Source organism: Harpia harpyja, chromosome 4 (assembly GCF_026419915.1).
Source record: "Harpia harpyja isolate bHarHar1 chromosome 4, bHarHar1 primary haplotype, whole genome shotgun sequence".
Lineage (NCBI taxonomy): Eukaryota > Metazoa > Chordata > Aves > Accipitriformes > Accipitridae > Harpia > Harpia harpyja.
In genome coordinates, this window is record NC_068943.1 from 15,659,364 (window position 1) to 15,679,179 (window position 19,816).

The 19,816-nt window shown below is 40.8% G+C and overlaps 1 protein-coding gene across 3 annotated transcripts in view; it reads right to left on the bottom strand.

Annotated features, from left to right (window-relative positions):
- The window catches only part of NDFIP2 (Nedd4 family interacting protein 2), a 49,167-nt gene extending 30,012 nt beyond the window's left edge, over positions 1 to 19,155 (bottom strand). For all 3 annotated transcript variants that reach the window (XR_008234954.1, XM_052785912.1, XM_052785911.1), the window contains exon 1: positions 19,030 to 19,155. Coding sequence is in view for 2 of the 3 variants with exons in the window: in XM_052785912.1 (XP_052641872.1) it covers positions 19,030 to 19,065 (36 nt within the window). In the remaining variant the exon portion in view is untranslated. The remainder of the gene's footprint in view (positions 1 to 19,029) is intronic.
- Positions 19,156 to 19,816: the final 661 nt, after the last annotated feature.

The following is a 19,816-nucleotide window of genomic DNA, read 5'->3' on the forward strand; positions in this document are numbered from 1 at the left end:
TTGTTTAAAATGCAGTTAACATGTCCAGTTAAGCTTATACAGAAATAAGAATTTGGATAAGCAAGAATGTTGATTAAAACCATGGAATTTGGATCCACCAACTAATATCTTTTCTTAGAGAAGGTATTTTTTATTATTTTAGCTAAAGTATTTTTTACTATTTTAGCTAACTATATAGTGTTTAGAATATGAATCAAACTTTAAGAAGAAAGTGTACTAGCATTAAACAAAAAAGTGCTAGTTCCCACTAGTGTAACAGAAGGCAACTACTGAAGCACCGCATTAAAAACCCAGAAAATAAGATTAGTAAATTGAACGTATCTGAAAAAAAGAATTCTGTAACTTCAGATTGGTAGTTTCTGCAAACACCCTACAGAAAATCATTATTTTAATTTCAATAACAAAAATACGAAGAATACAACTAAATTAATTTCATAGCAGGCAAAGTACAATCAGATTATTGAAAAAAAGCACGTTTCAAGAAGAAAGAATGCTAAATTCCTTGTTAAGTAGTGTAACATTCACACCAAAATTGCTTTATGTCCAGAATATATCAAAGTTCACAGAATGGTTGAGGTTGGAAGGGACCTCTGGAGGCCATCTGGTCCAACCCTCCTGCTCAAGCACAACCACGTACAGCCAGTTGCCCAGGACCATGTCCAGATGGCTTTTGAGGACCTCCACGGATAGAGACTCCATGACCTCCCTGAGCAACCTGTTCCAGTGCTCAGTCACACTCACATTATAAAAAATAAATTAAAAAAAGAAAAAAAAAAAAGAGCGTTTCCTGAGGGAATCTGGGAACTTGCTGTGTTTCAGTTTGTGCCTGCTGCCTCTGGTCCTGTCACTGGGCACCACTGAAAAGAGCCTGGCTCTGTCCTCTTTGTATATAAATATCCTTCAGGTATTAATATACACTGATGAGATCCCTCTGAGCCTTCTCTTCTCCAGGCTGAACAGTCCCAGCTCTCTCAGCCTGTCCTCATAGGAGAGATGCTCCAGGCCCTTCATCACCTTGGTGGCCCTTTGCTGGACTCTCCCCAGTATGCCCACGTCTCGCTCATACTGGGGAGCCCAGACCTGGTCAAAGCACTGTGGCCTCACCAGTGCCGAGCAGAGGGAAAGGGTCACCTCCTTTGACCTCATGGCAACGCTTTGCCTCGTACAGCCCAAGAAACCATTAGCCTTCTTTGTGGCAAGGGCACGCTGCTGGATCACGTTCAACTTCTGCAGGTCAAAAACTGTGTGCTTTTCTTTCTAATGAAAACCTAAGGATTACAGCAGGAATTACAAACATGGAAGACATTTCAATGGTAGGCAGGTAAATTGAAAAGATAGTTCAAGGGAAAACAGAAAATGCTTCAAAGTTGTTAGTGGAACAGAACAACTCCATGCAATTTTCATATGGCTTCTACCACGCTCTTCTCTTTAAATGTGTCAAATGTAAAGGGAACTAGGCCTTAAGCCTCATTGTTTCTAAGACTATTCGTATCAGACACATAACTAATGATTAGAGATTGCTTTAGATGTGATTAATAGAATGCAGGTGCTTATAAAACAATATGCATAAGCTGCCTATTTGTCCCATGTGTAGCCCTCACCATGGCTGGCTTAAAACCCAGTCAAGCTGAATCAACAGAAGAAGGATCATACATCTCAGACCTAAGACACAGGAGTAAGCGATTAACTTTAGAGCAAGATAAATTAATAGAATAGCCTGAGTGATTTTCAGAAATTCAAATGTGATCTTTGATGTGTAAGAAGGTAAGTGATTGTGGTGACCGGAGACCTTCTGCCTACGACCACTAACTTCAGAAGAACCGGGACACGAGAATTGATGAGATAAGATGATGAATGATAACAACATGGGAACCGAGATCAACTGGAAAATTACAAAGACTTTGGCCTGGGATAATAGGTGGTAAAAAGGTATATAAGACTGAGAAATTTTTGGAAGGTTGCCATTCACTGCGGTGGTGGCCCAACTCTGAGTTGTTAATAAAGCAAACCTAGAGAAACCCATGTTTGAAAATCGTTTAACACAAATTAGAAAAAGTGTTAAAGTTACTTGCTAAAGCATTGTTCACTGTTTTCAGGAGTCCCTCCAAATACTGTATTCAAAGAACTATAGCTTAAAGGGTTTATCTATACATATAATCTACATATATATACACACAAATATGTATGTGTGTATATATATACATATATATACACACACACAGGCACAATACACATATGAGCACATACTATTAAGGAGAAGTCACCTTCAATGGAACTGATAGGGGTTATTGAGGTGTTTTTGGTACTGAGCAATCAGGTCATTTAACGGCTAATCAGTGATCCAGAAGTAGTAACCTGAGAAATATGTATAACCATTTAGAGTAGTTAAGGCCAAAGAAAATAAAACCACTTCAAAATAACCTAATATATTTAGGGATAAAGCAAGCAAGTAAGAAGACAAAACACTCAATTCTAAAAAGGTCGAGCAGGTCAGAAAAACAGCCTGAGAGCTATAAATGTTATGGTTCTAAATTAAGTACAGTCATTCACAAGAAACATCTAGTATTGCAATGGATATAGCTAAAATAAAACCATTTTTAAATAAAACTGTCATTTGATTAGCAGTGAGACAAATAACAGAACATTACTGGCATACTTTTACACTAACGGCTGGTACACAGACCGTCATTTAGGATGTGTGTAGTTCTGACTACCCCACCACAACAACCCGGTCTATGATCAGAGGAAGAAGTAAAGCCTAGGTTAATGGATTTCTGTTTGTTACCTCCATTCTTTGTCTCCTTTTGCCCTTCACTTCAATCACTGCAACTTCTTTTCCCTACCAAGCCATAGTATGTGCTGTCACTATCCTGAAGACACACAGAGATCCACAGCAGCTCATTGGTCAAAGAGCACATTAATGCTCAAACCCCACTTTGCCATTACCAAGGGAATTAATTTTGTGTATTCTACATGCTTTCTTAAAAGATACCTTTCTCCAAATTATCTGTAATTTAATAACAGTTACAAATGAAGGAGGTAACATGAGGATGGGAGAAGAACGCGCACATGAGACTTCTTGCCTTCAAAGACCAAGTTAACAAGTCATTCAACTGTTACTGCAACTGCAATTAGGAAATTCCATCCTAAGGGCTCCATACAAAAGAGTCCCATTATGCCCTTTAGTGCATTCAAAAGGTCTTTATTTTGCAGGACTCATATTCAGGGACCAACCACTTCTATTTACCCTGTCTTCTACTATACAGACCTTTTGGAAATTCTGAAAGGCATCAAGGTTATCCTAATGCAGTAACTTAAAGAAAAATTGTAAGACTCCTTACAGAATACCCCATCACAAAGATCACAAGAAGTGGATTAAGCAGCTTGAATGTTTAAAGCTAGAATAACAAACAGAAGTTGTTCCCGAACAGAAACCAGCTTTTGTTAGCTCTCATTCAAGTGTCTTGTCTCCTAGTCTCTCCTCAAGGCAGCGCCCCTCCAGGGACCCCACTGGGGTAAAAACCAAACCAAAACAATATAAACCCACAGCTACAGCAGAACTTGCCCCAGCAAGCTGGAAATTTTGCCTATGCCAGCAGGGTAAACAGCGGTGGTTATATCATTTTGTCTTGCAGCAACTCTGCCTTGTCTTCACAGGGCACTCATTCTCCTCTGTGGAGTCACCAGTTTGCTTGAAACCAGTAGGAATCCAACTACGTTTGAGCCTCCCCCTCCCTGTTTAATTTTGGCTTACACTGGCTGGTAAATTTAGAAGTTATTTTTGGAGACAGGGGAAGAAGAGGCCTGACACTCTGCATAGGTTTCATTGCCATAGAAACCAAGCTAAAAACATTCAGAAGGGAACAGAAAACGTCTGTTTCAAGGCATTACTTATGCTATGTACTTACAGGCTACCTGAAACAGCATTTAACATTAAAAGTATAAAAATTGTATCTAAGGATTGTTCTTTTTTCCCCAATAGTAAGATTATTTTGGCCACTTTTTTAATTAAAGGACTAAGGAGAACTCACAGTTCATCATCCTAGCCCCCTCCCAAGCCCCCAGTGAACCAGAATATGGTAGTAAGCAATACAGCTGCTTTTGCCAAGATTATGGTCAAAACAATTGCCAAGACCTATTAAACTACAGACAACTGCAAATTAGTACCCTTCCCTGCCTCCCACCCTTGCATCTTAAAAGCGGGACACAAAGACATTTTTTTCCTTCACATCTTGGTCTGTACGCAGGTTATCTGACTGATTATATGGAGTTCTACAATTAAAAAAGGGAATACTTTGTTATTAGACATATCACTCTTAAACTGTTTATACAAGTATTTCAATCCCTGTTTTCGCAGTCCTTGAACTACAGTACATTACAGGCTCAAAAGTCATGAGGCTTATATTCTCAAGATATATCTATGTTAGGACACTTAAAATTCAAAGTTCAATCAAGGAGCAATGACTCTTCTGCTACCAATGACTCAAAATCTCATGGTAACTACTAAAGAGTGTACAGTACAGGAAAAAACATTAGTTTCCTTCATATGACTTTTACCATATACGTTCTTCAGTTTCTTTCCAAGAAAAGCTCTATAAAACAATGATTCACTATTTCATTTCAGAAGAAGTTAAAATCTGTGTCAGACCTTTCAGCACCAAAATATTGTGGAAAATACAGCTACCTTTATTTTATAACTTTTTTTTTTTTAAATAAATAATTTATTTTAAAAAGTACTGCATCTCCTCCTGTAATTTATTTCCTTAAGTCTTTTATCTTATTTGTGTAATTATTTCCAAAGTAATCAGATGCAGTGCCTGAAATCAGCTGACACCCTACAAAGAACATGAACCACAAGAAAGTGCTTAGTACAGAAGCCTTTACTGGGGGGACTGATGCAGATGCTTTTACTCCTTAGGCTTTTCAAAATAAAAGCTTAAACCGGGAGAAAGATCTCATTCTCTGCTTGACACTTTTCATTTACCTGCAGATGGTAATTTTGTCTGACCTACAAAAGTTCGCTTGCCTGGATAAACAGTTTGCTTCATTTGTGATGAACTGACTCAAGAGTGGCAATATAGGCAAGTTACTAAAATACGCCAAGTTTAAAAAATATCAGGGAAAAGGATGTAAGATGGTTTATGCCACCCGTACCATACATACACAAGATTAGAACGATGTTTTCTGATAAAGTGCATTAAAGCAGCACAGTGTAGCTTTAGTCATAGTGTAACACACAAACAGCAGTCACTATTTCTGTTACCTGATTTTATGCATGTTTTAAAAGCTGCTGCTTTCCTGTTTCATAAAATGATTTACAGAAATCAGTACATAATAAAATTATTGCAACGTAACTTCAACAGCACATTGAAAGCATTTTAAAAGACCTTCTTTATAAACATACACTATTTTCATGATATTTATATAATTTTTTTAGTGTAGCATAAAATTATGCAAAGATACTGCCACACAGGGGGGAAAAAAAAACAACCGAACAAACAACTAGACAGCTTTCTTTTCCTGTTTCCTTTTATACCTTTACTACTAGCTCATCTTGACAAAGCATGACTTTTAGGTAAGCTTTTGCATAAGTTTTAGCAGTGATGGTTCTGCCTGGGGCACCACAGAGCTTCACAGCATTCTCAACAGCAACTGTAAATTACAAGCACTTTTAACACGTCCTCCTTTTTAGCCTTTCAAATATTACATTTTTGAAGAAGCTTGGCTCCTCCAGTTTTGACCTCACATTGACCAGTTCATGGGTTCTTTCAAACTGCATTAAAACAAATATAATGCACAGAAGCTCCATAACACTGGATCTAATATTCTGCTTTAAGTAAAAGTGTGGAAACAACCAAGTAGATCATGCAAGTTCAACCTTCATATGCAAACCAGTCAGTTGATACACTTACTCCACAAAAACACCAACACTCTTAACAGAGGTTCACCATCTTCACTTTGTAGAAGTTAACATTTTGGTCTTCTAGAGTCAGTTTTTCAGACTATGAGAAAAGGTCAACCAAAAACATCCACTTTACTGCAGCTCTTAGTGCTGGAGGGAAGGGCATGAAAGACTCATCTCAAGATTGCCTGCGCAGTGCACAAAAAGTATTCCAACATTTCTGCATTAGATCCATGACATCTTCCATACTGGTACACAGGTATTTATTCCACAGAAATTCTACTGTAGTAAATATGAGAGGTGTAACCCAACAGTAGGTTAAAAAGAAAACTGCTATCATCTTCATTAAGCTTTCAGGAAGCTTCCCACCTCTCTATTACACCTGATATTTTCATTTGCTGAAAAATTCAAAGGTCTTTTACACCTGCCTACTGTTAATGATTTGTAAATCTGTACTAAACTGTTCCCTACAAACGAGGTTTGAGATCGAGGCTTGAAAGCAGAATTCTCTACTTACATAAAAATAATTTCACTTGAACAAATACAGGCTGTGTATTAAATGCTTGAGTTGTAACAACATTTTGCATTTTTTCAGCTTTAGTAATCTAAAAATAAGTTTATTAATCTGTAAATAGCAAAATACTAGCCTTGGGATTTTCAAGGGAAAAAACAAAAGGAAATCTTGAAACAAAGTTTAATTCTGAACCAGTTATAAAAATACTTCATGCTGGAGACAGCTTTGACCTCTCTTTACCAATCTCTATTGTTTCTGAATGACACCTAATAGTCTCAACAGCTCATGCTATTGACTATTACTTTTTTATTTTTAGAAAAACCCATAAACCCTATACCATTAACCCACAAATGCCATTCAAGTGTTAAGATCAATCAGCCCTAATTTAGGTCACTGGTAGCCACTGAACAATCAAAACTAAAACCAATAATATGTAATTACACTTAGATAAGAATTGTAAGAGTGGAAGAGATAAATAAATCTTTCTGCAAAATAAATATTTTAATTTCCTTGTTTATCAGGAAAAAAAAAACATATCCACAACAGCCTTTGAAAGAAATATTTCACAATTTTGCAAAATTCTTGAGAAAAAAAAAAAAAAAACAACAACAAACCACACTGTATTCTAACTTACTAGCTTTGTCCTCAGTATCAGTTTTATACTCTACCAATAAGGTAGTTTACAACAACCTCATGACTTTTTCTTCAGATTCCTGTTGTAACACCAACCTGCCACAAACCCGTGCAGACCAGCTAGTAGGAAGGCAGCACCAAACACTCTCCTGAAACACGGTCCTGGCCACAGCCACAACACTCCAGAGAAACATTATCCTCTAGAGATGGGGGAGCCCTTCAGACTAATAAATGCTCTACTAAGGTACTAAGCAATTAAGCTTATAAGGCACTTCAGTACATTCCAGTAAAACACAAGAGTCCAGCAACTCTCAGCTACTTTTTGCTTTTATCTATTCGAAATTAAGTGATCAAATTTGATCAGAATTCCCGACTGCACAGAACAGACCCACATTGGTTTTTTTCCCACCACCCCATCACTTGGCAAGCATCAACTATCACATACCCAGATCCAGCAATAGACCTTCATGACAGTGGGGTGGTGGGTTTTTTTCTTGATGCATCTCTGCAACAAGTTTTCAACAGTAGTCAGTATGTTAGAAGGTCAAAGGTGTAAAATCTGCACTAGAAGCAGGAAAGCAGAACAGAAGTCCATTGCTGCCATTCCACAGCTGTGCAGAAATACCAAGTGTGTCTGCTAAATAAGGATTAGGTACCATGGAAACCAACAACCTCTGGAGGCAAACTTCTACCGAAAAGAATCCAAAGAGATTTATACTGAATGTTGTTGAAAAATATGTTGCAACAGAATGGCTCTTCTGCCAAAGTGAGACTCCTCATGTAAAAATAAAGTGATCAATAGCAAGTGAAAGTGTTTTACATGCACTTCACTTAAGTGATAGTTAAATCATTTTAGTCAGTTCTCTTTAACCCAGGATCTTTAACCTATTGGATTTTTCAAGGGTTTTTTTTTTTCAAAAGCAGCTTATAAGCATGTCAGGAAAAAAAAAAAAACAAACCACAACAATTGTGATCAGGACTTTGTGAAGGAAAAAAAATAATTTTATATATATATATATATAAAATGTGTGTGCATAGATAGATATATATAGGTACATATACCTCCTTCTCCATCCCAATGACTACTTTACATAGAACATTTTACTTGCTCTTTCATTTTTGTGGATTACAATCCAGATTTAAACAATTAACTACACCTTTAATAGCACAACATACACATTTGCATTCACTCTCCATGGCTTCTAAGACATCTATTCCTTCCTACACCCCACATTAACAGCAAAAGTAGAGCTATTAGTAAAGAACAGTAACATACCATGTGTCAATATGAGAACTCTTTTAGAAAAGCAAATATTCTGGGACTAACGCTACTAGAAGTGTAGTGTTATCCTTTAAAATATATCCATTTCTCTCAACTTATTTTTTTAGGTTTCTTCTCTACTAAAGAATTATTCAGAAATAATTCTGAATACTTGAATTTCAGTACGATCCAAGCAGATGTTTCATATTTATTGTAAAATTATAAATTGGGCACAGTTTCCAAGAGTTTTTCCTATTGCATCGTTATAGGAATTGATAATGAAATTTGTCAACAAAAACCTGATGTCTCTAATACTAATAAAGACTACGCCTGGGATCAACATTTTTCAAATCTTCAAGCATGACTATAAAAAAATATTTCTAGGAAAAAAGTTGGTAAAAGCTTACTCGATAAAGCTTGTACACAATGAGATATTGCAACTCTGATGTACTCTAGAATATAGAAGTTACTAAAAAGATTACCATGTACCCTTCTGTTTGTCAAATGGTAACTCAAGAACAGCTTGAGGAACTGGTTTAAATTCTATTAAAAAAGTACAAAATGAGGCTCTCCTCCTTGAATGCTTTTTAGTCAGAAGTAAGAGACCCATTAATAAAACAGAAGTATGTTACTGAGACCAGTGGTCAGTCTAAGGAAGTGTTCCGTCTCCAACACAATCGTCACCGCTGATGGACAGCACACGAGCCTTAGTCACTTACTTGCCATCCATTTTCCTCAGGCTTCCCCGACATTCACAGCCATTGTGTTATGGCTGGTAAAGTGTACATCTCTGCCTATTGCATTTGCATCTGTTATGGATTTGATGTGCATGAATTTGTGTTCCTGAATCTGCCAGTACTATCTGCCTCAATGATCTTGTGTATTAACAAACTGCATATGCTCACTTCAGCTTGTGTAGTTTCTTTTCCATGATTTAAATCAAACTTCAGTGAGCACTCTCCAGTTTTAATATTGCACAATTTGGTGAATAACAGCTCCACAATTGCTTTATTCACTGCCTTGGTGACTTTGTACGCATTGATCACTTCCAATTCCCACCACCCATTTCAGACACCACTTCTAAGAAGTCTGCTTCCCTTTACCTTCTGTAGCTCCCCTAGGCTCCTCTTGTGAGAGACCAGAACTGCATACAGTACCCAACATGTGGGCAGGTCCCAAGTTTCATACAATGATGCTTCCTGCTCATTCTCACTATCTTCCCTGACGATGGACAATGCTTCATCAGGATTTGTTGGCAGCTGCCACTAACTGGCAGCTTCAGTAAACCATCAGTGACAGCTCCAAGAACTGCAAGTCAAAAGGTCATGTCTTTACTTACCAGGAGCTTTACAGAATCACTACAGAAAGTAGATCCCGGTCACCCCGAAGTTGCACAGCACATACAAAACCATAAAAGTAGAGGGAATAGGAAAGCCTGTAAAATTAGGAAATGGACAGGGCTGTCACCAAGAGTAAACTCAATATTCAACAGTTAGTGCCAGCTTCTATTTTAGCCTACATTCACCTGGGCTGAAAAATTCAATGTTGATTGAAAAAAGCCAAACATTTCTCTAAATATATGATAAGTATGTTTCACTTAAAGGCCCAAGTACAGTAGGAAGGCTCACACACAAAGCTTCCTAATGAAGACAATGCGGGAGGATGCTAAAAATGGCAAATTCATTTTACAAAGGGAAAGATAATGAAAAAGAGGAGTTTCTTCCTGCAGAAGTATCATGGAAACTGAACTGCAGAAGCAGCTTACAGTTTCACCTTAAGTCTCTGATTTGAGAAAAGCAGCAAAAAAAGGACTTGAGTTTGTCTCTCCTATATCACATGTAAGTAAGTGTCCTTGAAAATTCTGCAAGGAAACTCTGAAGAAAAACTTCAAATGTCTCAACTTTATTGACAACACAGAAGTTTTATCGCTTGTGTACTTGAATAAAACTAGCCAAGAGCAACAGTTGCCTACTCAACAGTACAGAGTAGCCCAAAATGAAATCATTAATTAAATAAAATATAAATCAGTGGATATTATTAATAACAGCAAACTCTCTATTCTTACTAGTGGGTCAATCGTGCCTGACTTTTTCAGCATAACTCATTTTCTTAGTAACTGGAAATGGAGTACTCGAGCTCCTCTATTTACAGAGATAATACAGACAGAAATTTCAACAGCTTAAAAAACCCACACACATACACACCACCAGCTGAACACACTTATTGTGCATTGCATGCAGAAGAACACACTCTACTGAAAAGATTCTCATTTTGATTTGTGGTCTTTCTCTTCCATCCGCTATGGGATTCACAGCTCTAATAAGGCTTAGTAGCAAAGACAAACAACTCACACAACAGCAATGAACGTTAAAGGCCCTTTCTTTAAAGAATGCATGTTTATGTCTCAACAGGTAGTACTGAGTTTTTTCAACCCTACTGTTAAGGAGTGCTGACTAAGCATTTTAAAGCAAACCTACAAAACATGTGGCCCAGAGGACAATTCTCTGGACCGTTCAGTTGCTAGACGGATAATGCATACATCTGGAAGCAGGCACTTTCCAGCAGGTTGATTATAAGGCAGATAAACAAAACCAAAACAAAAAAAGTAGCGGTCCAGGAAGCTCACCTCTTTGGAAGAGAGCAGAAGACGACCAAACTAGTGCTACCTCTAGACCACAGGGAGTATTTAAAAAAAAAAAAAAAAAAAAAAAAAAAGAAAGTAGCAGACATTCAGGTATGCGAGAAAGCTACATGGGCCACACTCTCATCATCACTGTGGCCCAGCACAGCAAGGCTTTAGTGGCCTGCTCCTTTGTTCAAATTATGCACTCTCATTCTAGAATTTGGAACAGGTTCTTAAGAGTAAACAATGTGTGCAAGTCTTTTTCCTAATCATTTATTCTATGCATTTGATGCAAATCAACTTTGTGACCACAACTCTGGAGTTTCAATTAAGAGTCTTAATACTTTAGTACACTCCTTAAAAATACTTTAAGCACTGTTTTCCCTTAAATTCCAAAATAAGACAATTGATTCCAAGTACCAAGATCAAAATGGACAATTGGCCTCAGTATCACCCAGGACTCTTATCCCAATTGTCTCCTGCTTTACCAAAGGCATCACTCACTCCTCAAAGATGACAACTGTTAACTACACTAACCATTACCAAAGCAATGCTTAAACACGAGCTTGTGCTACTTTAAAAAAAAACAAAACAAAAGAAACAACTTATTTTCTGCAATAAGGAGATAACTGATACTGTAAGCATCCTCTTGTCAATAACCTTTCCTCAAGGCTGCTCTACATAACCTTTTCAGATTAATCAGGGAAAAGCAAAAACACATTCAATAATTCAAGCTACATATACATCCTTACCAAGGGCACAATTCTGACCTCTCCTACAACAATAATCAGTCAACATTAATAGGATTACTGCCAAAAGGTAAAATATTGTTCAAAGCTAAAACAGACAAACTATGTTTGTGAATACGTTAAGTTACCATACCATACTTGGAGACCAAAATTTTTCTTCAGTTTTTTTACTGGAAAGCCACGTTTTACAAGGAAGATGACCAATCTCTGCCAAGCACCGAGAATGGTAACTCAAGAAAAACAGGATTACAAACGGAAATGAAGTAATATACAGGTTATTTACCAGATTTTGTTGTGTCTACACCACTCCAAGTTTGGAGACTTGTTTTCTAAATCATTCTGTCCATTCCAAGCATAGCTGGAGGAGGCACAGCCAGGGATGGGATTGGGGGGCGACTCAATATCTCATGTTTCAGCTATAGAGTGATTGAGAATTAAGGTAGGCTGTATCAGTTATAGGTTAATCTTAGCCTACGATAATGGAAACGATGCTTAAGGGGAATAAAACAGTTAAATGTTAAAATGGAAATATATTTTCCACTTTCACTGTAAATCTCAAAGCCATAAGGCACCCGCATCCTGACACGTGCTGTGTGAGCCCTGGCTGTGCAAGTCTGAAATGACTTCAGCACAAAACAGAAGAAATTAGTCATTTTCATTAAAAACACAGCTGGCGAAAGGGGTGCCCATTTTACTAAAATCAGCTAGCTGTGACAGTACTTGTCCAGGAAGTGGGACACCTAAGCCTGAGGCAGCTCAAACCCACAGTCTTGGCTGTGCAGTAGCTCAGTTTCAGTAGGAAGAGCTGGCAGTGCCTCTCCAACCTAACAAGTTGCCAATTTTTTTTCACTCTTTTTTTTTACTCATAATGTCTCAGGATTACTTTTCTTCTCCGTTTGAAAATGTCTTGCCTAATGTGGGTGTACGGATATATGCCCATTTGTTTATTCCCCTTTCCAAAGTAGCTGACCCACCTGAAGTCTAGAAGGAGATCTGAGGCTATGAAACTCAATAGAACTTTCAAATCTATGACTGTAAACTGAGCACTGAGGTCTCACAAAGTTAGGTGTGATGACATTACCCATTGCCACATCTTCCCTGTTTTGTCAACACTGTCACTGGGAAGAAAGTTTCAAAATAAGCCTGGAACTAGCCATTTGTCAAAAGTACCTCATATCCTCATGTAGAAGACTGCTACTAACATTTTGTATTAATGTAGCGCTTGATTTCCCAGATTAACCTGATGTGGTTCCTATCACATTTTTCAGATACGAACAAGCTGAGAGAGTGCTTAGAGTTTCTCTTTTTTAAAGTAGCATGAAAAGAACATCTAGCTTGGCCATATCACAGCTGACTTCTGCTAAGAACCCTGCTATTTGAAGGCATGTTATTCCTGTTACTGAACGTCCACCTTTTTTAATAGAATTAGAAGACTTACTAGACATGGCATGTATGCGTGCCACAGCCTGAAGCTGTCCTTTTACATGACATGACTTAGTGTCACTGCACAGATCACGTACATCTTTCTTTTGGCTTTGTGCATCTTTCAAGAACCTAAAGATCCCACAGCTTCACAAGATAGGCTCAGCCACGCCAACAGCCTGCTGCCACCAGAAAGGACAATCCTCTTCCTACCCTCTCCTCCTGCACTACCCTCGTGCAGACTTAACCTTCAATTTTGGCCTACCAAGATCTTTGGAGAAAAACCTGAGTGGAGCAAATCAGTTACATTTTGCTAGTTTTTACTATTCATTTTATTTTGTTCAGCACGGTAAAACTGGTGCCCTATATAACTAAACCAATTTGTGTGCGAACTACCTTACGTCCCTCTATGCCCACACCAAAAAGAAAGGAAACTGCCCACATGCCACAACCTGTGCCCACATAAAGAATCATAAAGCTATTGTAACCGCTGTTACCCATGCTGTACCCGTGAGCCAGCGTTTATTCCTGTGACCCAGTTGCAGACATGGGTATTACATCTGTGGCCCTTCGAAAGAGATCCAAAAACCAGACAGTGATGGCAATACACAAAGTTAAACCACCCTGCTTTAAATTTACAAAAGGGAATAGGCAGAAAGGATTGTACCTGTCCAGTACCTCATGACCTTGACTTAGATGAAACATACAAAGAGACTTGAGGTTTATTTCCTTGTTCATATAAAACATGACAGTATTTAGAAATTAACGAAAAACTGAAAAAAAAATGTAAAATGCATTAACTGCATCACTACTGTATCTGCACACGTACCTCAACGTTTCTAATTTTTCTTCTTCATTTGTAGCAGGATTCTTCATAAAAAATAGGAAGAAGTGTTTATAAAAATATTAAAGCTATTCTTTCAAGACAAAACCCACTATGTTTAATAGACAAGTCTGTCACATGTAAAAATGTTACAGAAATAAATTCAAAATTTAAAATGTTTATTATTAAAGTCCCAAAAACAATTAAAATGCAAGGATAGCCCATTGTTTGAAAGCGTCATTTACCTCATTTCCGAAGATCCTCATTTGCCCTTCTAAACTATTATAAGGTCTATGCTAGGTGTTTCATGTGCAAAAAGCCAGTGCACTGAAAAAATTTATCTTCAGTGATTAAAAGGTTCATATCACTAAAAACATCAGTGCAATTCTCACAAGCAAGCAACAGTAACGCTTATCACTTCATGCATCTTTACTCAGTATTTTTCAGTATTATTAACATAGTCCCCTAGATGCAGTATTTTATCTTCTAGTTACGATAGCACCACCAGATCTGTGGAAAGCAACAGGATTTCCACAACTTAAGCTACCTCGATTTGTTCAGTAACACCAATTACGTAAGAGTTCTCCTAAGACAATAAATACTATAGAAAATATGCTAGATATAAGCCAGGGGTCTTGTATCAAGGGTGTAGAATAAACAATATTTGGGTTTTCATTTGCCAATCACTATTAGGCTCAGTCCCGTGAAAAGGAGGAGGAAGAGATTTTTCTTTGTGCACATTTCCTGTGTAGGTTGACTTTCATGTGTCTGAGACCTACAAAGACAACTTGACTTTGATTAAGGTTTTTAAGCAGATAACACCGTGACAGTAGAGAGTCAATAACAATGGAGTTGAGATACAGAAAATTAAGGCTTATCTGAGGTAATTGTAAAACTATTCACAACACGTAGCGTTATGCAGGCAAATGGATTGGGATAAAGCGTTTACAGTAGCAATTTTCAGCTCTTAACCCTGTTTCTATAAAGCACACACAACTTATATTTGTACACCTTTAAAAATCACAATTTCTTTATCCCCGTACAGACCTGTACAACAGCAGGCTGCCGTCTCAGAGTCTTGCATCACACATGACTTACAAACCCCACCAAACCCCGGTGCTACAGTGGCAATGGCAAGTTCGGTGACAGCTAAACTGACATCAGTGTGGACTGCTGCCTTCGGCTCCATCTGTCCCAGTTTGCTACCTACCCATTTTACCACTTACCTCTGACCACCCCATAAGCCAAAGACTGATGACTACCTGACCCCATATTGATAACCCAAAGCTTTAATCAAAAAAGACTGGGGGGGAGCAGTGAGTTGATTGTAATTCTTAAGCAGTTCAGCATGTAAGTCCTGCAGCCTTCAATGGGATTTTTGTGCTAAATCACTCATATGCACGTGAATTCTTCCCTCATGACTCAGTTATCTGGAAAATCATATTTCGCAGAGGGAAAAAAAAGGCAATCTCAAGCTTTAATACTTAGTTGCTCACCCAGTTTTATGCACTGCAGAAAAAGGCTGCATTTCTTTGTTTCGGTATAGATTCACAAAACATCATTCAAATCACTTTTTCTGCAAACAAGCTGGACTAGGAGCAGACATTTCAGACAAGATAGTAATGCATAAGTTAAGGTCAGATGACAAAGAGCTAGAAGGTAAAAAGAATCAGAATGATCACTGAAGAATTTTTCTTATATTTTCCTAAAGTTGATGCCTCGGTCCCCTTACCTAACAACAAGCAGAACAGGGGAAGAAAAAGAAAAAATACAACAATAAGGAAACGACACAACTGAACTGACTATACCTGTAATGAATGTAAAATTTAAGACACGTTTACCAACAGGATTGCAGCATGCAAGTGACTAAGGAAAAAAGGGGAAGTAAAGCTAAACAACAAAGGTTGGCTAATTTACTTCTGATGTCATATTCCTGCAGGGAAGCATGACAAATTCTTACCCATCAATTAGTTGTCTTTTTGCCCTATGAAGAGAGGACAAAAAAGGAGGGGCAGAAAGCAATACAAATCACACATGCCTGAGGCAGATAGTTACGTAATGCTGATGTACTGCCTGCTCTTTGCTCATAACACTTACTTTGCTGCAGTTCCAAGTACCAGCTTTTTAACAGTTGCCTGGTTTGAACATTTTTAAACTGCTTTTTAAATAAAACGCAGATGCACAAGAAAGAATAAGATGCAGAACGAAGCTTTAGTGCTATTTCTGACAGAGATAAAAAACAAGAGAAGCTGAGGGTTAGCTTTATGATCAGACATTTTCTGTTTCATAAGAAGTCATAAAACTGGCGTGTTGTGCTAAAGCTCAAAACTAAATTGCCAGCCATTCTTGAAGTCTTTTAGTTTAACTTACTTGAAGAAACCACAAATAAAAAGAGGCAGCAGTGAGATAGCTCCTTCAACTTCAGTGAAGCGCTACTGTCACTGCCAGGAACAGAAATGCAAGTCAGTAATTCCTTCGATAATAATGTACACCTATAATTCTTTCTATTTAGAAGAGAACTTGCTCTGAACAGAGCAAAACAGATCAGTCAGAAGTAAAGGCAGAACGGGTACAACTGAAAAGAAAAGTTTTTACTATTATTCAGAATGGGTCAGATTTCATAAGCTTAGCACTAGGGAGTGGGACATTCGCAAAACTAATGTGATATTAGCCACGTTAATTCGTATTTCTCTTCTGTATTTTGTGCTTAAAAATTAGGACACAACCATAAATCTGCAATAATCTATTGCTTAGCACCTATCACAGCCATTATGTAAGCAAATACATCATAACACTTAAGATCACATGCTTGAATTATCAGGTGCTAATTAAGTATATCTGCAATTGCCTTGTTTCTTTCCATTCTCTGACCCAACACAGCAAGTAAATAACATCAGAAAAATCTCAATGTCTAGCAGTCAGATATAACAGAGAGAAGATAAAACAATACGCTTTTTCCTATGGGACAGTAATCAGTAAGGTCATATTTTAAACTCTGGAGTACATCAGAGATTAAGATGGCACTTTCATTGTGACTTACAACAGATTCAATGGAACTTAATGTGCTGTAATTGCAAAGGCTTCAGAGAACACTTCCGTAACAAAATTCAGTGACACAAATCGATCACAAAGTTTAATATACACAGGGAACTGAAGAGGCCAACTCCTGCTGTCGAATATTAAGATTAGCCCTTTTGGAAGGCTGCACCAAAGAGCGTTTACCCAAAGCTGGGCACCAGCATCATCGCTGAAAGTTCCTAATCAAATTTAACACAAAAATATTACAGAGACAAATTATTTCTTCATTCCATCTTACCATGGTTTTCTTTTTCTACCCCTTTGAGTAATGGAATTAAGTTTTCCCTTATATTTGTCTGAAGTTTAATAGCATATACTTTTAATGCCTTTTAAAACGTACCCAGGTTACTTCAGGCCTCAGGGAAGATAGTGTTTGTAGGCTCTTAAGAAAACGCTCTGCCAGCATTTTCATTCTCCTTTGCAAAAAAGAAGGAATGCCTTTAGGACTTCTGCCAATTCCAAGTTATGGTAGCGTGGCACAGGAAAAGAAGCCTGCTAGAAAGCACTTGGTGACCGACTAGCATGCTAAAGGCATACGTCACTCCTGAAAAGTCGCAGGGTGCCAGGTGTGTTCGTCAGCTACATGACAACCCCAGTATATAATCATCCAAAGGCACACAGAAATTTCCCAAGCTGCAAGACTAACAAAATAAATATTCCAAACCTATTACAAAGGTTTTCCTATTACTTTTTTTTTTAGATCATAACCTAAGAACAATTTGAATATAAGTATCAGTACATAGCTCTACATGTGCACAGAAGTAATACTTCCATGGACATTGTTTTCACTGCTCAAGCTGTAAAACACAAACAGTAAGAGAAACAATTCAGGATTTAGCTGTAAGATTGTAGCAGAAATTTGAATTACAGACAGTAGCAAAGATTTCAGACTTTCATAGTATACCCTTACATACATAGCAAAGTCGTGAAGTACAAGGAACTGAAGGATGAAATTGAAACTTTTGAGGAGACTGACTGCACCCAAGTCATTTTTGCGACCAACAATCAGAAAAGCTCATATATTTGGACGGACATTACGCTAAAGACCACAAGGTTAACATAACTGATGTTAAACTAACGACTGCGAAAAACAAGCGGTACCCACCGATTTGGGCAGGAGGAAAATCTTTGCATCCTAAATGATTATTTCTGTAGTGAAGTTCAGGAAGGAAAGAACGGGCATTTAAATTGGACTCGACGAACTGCACAGCACAGAGGACTGTTCTTTAATAAGACAGCGTGTGCTCGGGTGTGTTTGTGCCTCTGCGTACACACACACAGAGGCTTACTGAAGGTCAGTCTCCTGCGTTTTACAGTCCCCCGCACCTAATCTTCAGTAAGCCCGTGTGCGTGCCCGCGTGTACACAGGCGCACACCCGCTCAGAGATGACAACGCGCATACGCGCGCAGCCCGGCAGCCACGAGCTATTCAGAACATCAGGGGTTTAGGGCAGAAACGCCGCTTCGCTCCCCGGCGCGCAGCAGCCGGAGATGGCTAACCCTACCCCTTCCCCAACCCCGCAGCGAGGCGGCCGCTCAGCCCCGTCCCGCTGCCGCCGCGCTCTCCGGAGAGGCCCGCCACCCCCTCACCGCCGGGGGACGCGCTCGGGGAAACCCGCCGCCCTCAGGCCGGGACCCGCCGCCGGACGGAGGGGAAGGGGGGCGGGCAAAGCCGGTTTCCCCCGCGGGCCCGCAGCGCGGCCGAGGCCGGCCGGCCGCCCCCTCAGAGGCCGGCCGCCAGGGCTGCCGGGGGGATGGGGGGGTCGGGGGGAGCTCCCGCCGGGGCCGCGCCGCCCGGGCAAGGCCCGGCTGTCAGAGGCCGCGCCGCCACCGGGGCAGGGCCGCGCTCGGGCCCGTACCGACGGTGGAGAAACGCCGGGGGGGCCCCGCCAGACCCCCGCGCGCGGGAGCCGAGAACCGGGGGGGGCGGGAGGAAGGACGCCCCGGTCGCCCCCGCCGCCGCCGCCCCGACCCGAGGAGGCGGGGGGAGGCGAGCGGGGCCGAGGCGGGGACGCGGCACTCACCACTCGGTATCGGCTGGCGGGCTGGTGGTGATCCATCCCGGCCGCCCTCGGAGGCGCACAGGCGCGGCCGCAGCTCCCCCGACCGGCCCCTCGGCCCTTCCTTCCTTCCTTCCCCCGCCCGCCCACCCCGGCGGCGGAGCCGGCGCAGGCCCCGCCCTCCCCGCGCCCCGCCCCCGCCAGGGGAGGTGCCGGCGGGGCGGGGCGCGGGGGAGGCACCGCCCCCTCTCACTGACGCAACACCAAACGCGTGCTCCGCCGCGCGTGCCTCCGCAGCCCCACGGCTGCCGGGCGCGCATGCGCAGGGCCGCGCCGGGGCCGCCCCGCCCCGCCCCTCCCCGCGCCGTGGGCGGGCCGCGGGAGCCATGTTGTCCCCAGGCCGGCGGGTGTGTGTGGCTTCGCTGGGCGCTGCGCGCAGGGGGGGCCGCACCGCCCCGGCTTCCTCCCCCGCCTGCCGCCCCAGCCTCGGTCCTCCCCCCCTGTGTCCTTCGGGGCTGCTGAGCCCGCGGTCTAGCCTGCGGCCTCCCGCCTGTCGGCATCGCCATCTTGTCTGCCGCTGCTGAAGGCACCGAGGGTCGCTGCGTCCTGTGGATCCGCGAAGGCGAGAGCTGTTGGAGGCCCTGGCCCTGCTGCAGGCCCGCACGTTGTGCTGTGCTGAGCTGTGCTGCGCTGAGCCTGCTGGCCGTGTCGGCAGCCATCCTCGGCCTCTTCCCAGAGGCGTACGTGGCGCCCAGCTGGTGACGGGTGTCTGCATCTCGGCCCTTTCCCCGCTCTTTAATCTGCAGTACTG